The following is a 4,050-nucleotide window of genomic DNA, read 5'->3' on the forward strand; positions in this document are numbered from 1 at the left end:
GTTTCGAGAACAAACGCGTTTTAGTTCATCATCACATACAAGCGTTGGTAGATTTTCCCGTAATGCAAAAGGAGTCCTCCGCGGGGTTGCGTCAATTGCTAGATCATACCGAGAAACACGTTCGTGCTCTAAAGAAGCTTGGCGAGCCCACGGGACAATGGGGCACCATTCTCGTCCATTTAATGACCGCTAAGTTTGATAATATCACAAAACGCGAATGGGAAAACAAGGCGTCGGCCAGAGAAGTCGCGACATATAAGCAATTCATCGATTTCACTACTGATCGGTGCGTGATGCTAGAGACGTTACTACTCGATAAATCAAAATCCGCGAAATTACAAAGTAATGACCCTAAGTCCAATTACGCGAATAAAAAATCAGTCGCGGCAGTAACCGCCGAGGCAAAACCAGACGAATGTTTAGCATGCAATCAGGGAAAGCATCGATTATATCATTGCGCGACTTTCCTCAATCTAACTCCTCAGGCGAGAGGTAAAGAAGTAAAACGCTTAAAATTGTGTTTCAATTGTTTTAAGGGCGGTCATAGCGTCGAAACATGCAACTCCAGTACATGTCGACTATGTCACAAGAAACACAACACGTTGCTGCACATCCCAACGAGCGTAGGTACAGAGCATGGAAGTAATAATCGAACCACGACCATCGAATCGCAGACATCTACGGAGGCACCATCAACAAGCGTGGCGCATCATGCCGTTCGTCTCAGCGATCGTGGGTTACTGGCTACGGCGATTATCAATATACAAGATAACAGTGGAGGCGTTCGAGAATGTCGCGCCTTCCTCGATCCCGGATCTCAATCTAACTTTATGACAAAAGAACTTTGCGAACGATTAGGCCTTACACAGAGGAAGAATCACATGCAGATCCGCGGCATTGACAAAGTTCAGACAGCAACATTCACAGAGACTCACGCTACGATACGATCCAAGTTTAACGCTTTCAAATCTAAGCTCACTTTCTCGATATTACCCGAAATCACAGTCAATCTCCCCCTGTCGGAGATCAACAAGAAGCATTTACAGATACCAGAGACGATCATTCTAGCCGATCCATCGTTTCACACGCCGGGGAAGATAGACGTATTACTAGGAAGCGCCATATTCTGGGAGCTACTATGCGTCGGCCAGATCAAATTGGGAAAAAATCAACCTATCGCGCAGAAAACGAAATTAGGTTGGATCATCGCCGGACCTTTAGGCCTCGAAAGGGCGCCGGAAAGTTCAGTCGCATCTGTCTCTATCGTCTCCAGTACCATTGCTATCGAAACCCAATTAGAGCGCTTCTGGCAAATAGAAGAAGGCAACCGTCCTTCGGAATTATCAGAGAGCGACAAAATTTGCGAAGAGGAGTTTACTCTGACGCATAAACGCGACGCGGAAGGACGTTTCAAAGTTCGATTGCCATTATGCGACAGCGTGAATCGACTGGGAGACTCGCGAGAAATAGCCACCAAACGGCTACGATGCATGGAATGGAAATTTGCGAAATCCCCAGAATTAAAGCAACAATACACGCTCTTCATGCAAGAATACGAAGTATCGAAACACATGACCGAAGTCCCGAATCAGGAAGAGTCTGGGATAATCACATACCTGCCACATCAGGCAGTCTTAAAACCCGATAGTTCAACCACGAAACTCAGGGTTGTATTTGACGCGTCGTGTCCTACATCTTCAGGAGTGTCACTCAACAATATACTACGCATTGGACCTACCATTCAGCGAGATCTACTCTCCATAATTTTGAGATTCCGTCGACATCAATTTGCAATCACAGCGGACATTAAACAGATGTACCGACAAGTACTGGTGCAAGAAGATCAGCATGACCTGCAGAGAATTCTATGGAGACAAGAGCCAGGCGAGCCCATCCAGGAATACCGTCTCAATACCCTTACATATGGCCTATCCAGCGCACCATTCCTGGCCATTCGATGCCTATATCAGGTCTCAATCGAAAACCAAGACCGATATCCTGAAGCGAGCAGAATCATTCGTGATGACTTCTACGTTGATGATTTGCTGTCCGGTGGCGATGACATAAACACGTTACGTCGACTCAAGGATGAATTAACCGAGATTTTACAATCCGCGGGATTCTGCCTTCACAAGTGGAACACGAACGAGCCTACGATCCTTGACGCATCGTCAGACGTCCAAGCGTTACCAAGATGTGACGAAATCAAGACGCTAGGAATTGGTTGGAACACCACTGACGATTATCTACAGTACCGGACGCGCGCTATAGAGGGAGGTCAACGTGCAACAAAACGTACGGTGTTATCCATTATCGCACAACTATACGACCCATTAGGGCTAATGGGTCCTGTAATCATTCGTGCCAAGATCATACTTCAGCAACTTTGGCAATCAAAAATCGGATGGGACGAATCTCTTCCGCAGGACTTATACACAACCTGGAGGCAATATCAAGAGCAGATGAAGGAGATGGAATTAATTTCTATCCCACGACACGTCATGTGCAAAGAACCGCAAACGATAGAGCTGCATGGGTTCTGCGATGCCTCAGAGACTGCTTACGGCGCTTGCATCTTTATACGAAGCACTAATTTTGCAGGAGACATCGTCGCGCGACTACTCTGTGCAAAGTCGAGGGTCGCACCCCTCAAGAGTATCACGCTGCCGCGGCTCGAATTATGCGGAGCGTTGCTGCTCGTCAAGCTTGGAGAAACTGTGCGACAAGCTCTAGCAATCAAGTTCGATCATATTCAATATTGGAGTGATTCAACCATAACACTGGCGTGGATCAAGCATCACCCCGGAGAACTACAAACGTTTGTCGCGAACAGGATAGCCACAATACAGCGCACAGCACCAGACGTGCAATGGTCACATGTGCGATCCAAGGACAACCCAGCTGATATTATTTCCAGAGGCACAACTCCACGAAATCTAAAAACTTCATTCTTGTGGTGGACTGGACCACCCTGGCTGACGCAAGGCCGACAGGACTGGCCGATCGAATCCGGGTCAAGCATACCGGAAATACCTGAGCTCAAGAAACAAGTGGTAGCTTATCACGGCGTTCCCCTGGACACCAACTTGTTTGCAAGATTCTCATCACTATTTCAGCTCAAGAGGACTGTAGCATACTGTTTGCGTTTCAAGGCCAACGCGTGTGCAAAAGCAAAGCGACGTACCGGCCCCTTATCAGTGGAAGAGTTAAACAGAGCAATGGTATCACTCACGCGAGTAGCTCAACTGAATGAATTTGCTACGGAAATTGCAGATCTACAAACAAAACGGGAAATATCGAGAAGGAGCAAGCTCCTTCCGTTGAATCCTTTCTTAGACGAAACGGGACTCTTACGTGTGGGAGGTAGGCTTCGTCACGCGGACGCAGATCACGCGAAACGACATCCCATAATATTGCCTGCCAAGCATCCACTCACTGATTTGATCATTCGAGATTCACATCTAAAACAGATGCACATGGGGTCTCAAGGTCTCCTTGCGCATCTGCGCTGTAAATATTGGCCGATATCGGGACGTCAAGCGATTCGACGCACACTCCGAAAATGTATCGCGTGTTTTCGCGTTCGTCCTCACGATCAAACACAACTCATGGGAGACCTTCCGAAACCACGGGTAACTCCGCACCGAGCGTTTCTCAACTCGGGATTAGACTACTCGGGACTATTTCCCATAAAATTGTCGCGAAACAAAACCGGGAAAGCTTACTTGTGCATTTTTGTATGTTTTTCTACCAAAGCCTCGCATTTAGAATTAGTCAGCGACTTGACGACTGTAGCGTTTCTCAGTGCGTTAAAGCGATTCATAGCCAGACGCGGTCGATGTGCCAATTTATTTTCGGACAATGGCACGAACTTTATAGGCGCAAACAATGAATTACAAGCCCTTTCCAACATGCTAAGAAAGGATCGTGAGAACATCGAACGGTTTCTAGCAGACCAATCAGTGCAGTGGCACTTCATACCCGCACAATCTCCGCATATGGGCGGACTCTGGGAAGCGGTCGTAAAATCTGCAAAAACCCATTTGAAAC

The 4,050-nt window shown here is 47.2% G+C and overlaps 1 protein-coding gene across 1 annotated transcript; it reads left to right on the forward strand.

Moving 5' to 3' along the window:
• Positions 1-62: 62 nt before the first annotated feature.
• Positions 63-4,022, forward strand: LOC108730309 (uncharacterized; the record flags this gene model as incomplete). The annotated part of the gene is made up of 2 exons (XM_018459953.1): positions 63-3,510; positions 3,757-4,022. Coding segments are annotated over exons 1-2 (3,714 nt in total), but the record flags the coding sequence as incomplete, so codon positions are not given.
• Positions 4,023-4,050: the final 28 nt, after the last annotated feature.

The sequence above is a fragment of the Mycetomoellerius zeteki genome, unplaced genomic scaffold (assembly GCF_001594055.1).
Source record: "Mycetomoellerius zeteki isolate Tzet28-1 unplaced genomic scaffold, Tzet1.0 C4491600, whole genome shotgun sequence".
NCBI classification, from domain to species: Eukaryota; Metazoa; Arthropoda; class Insecta; order Hymenoptera; family Formicidae; genus Mycetomoellerius; species Mycetomoellerius zeteki.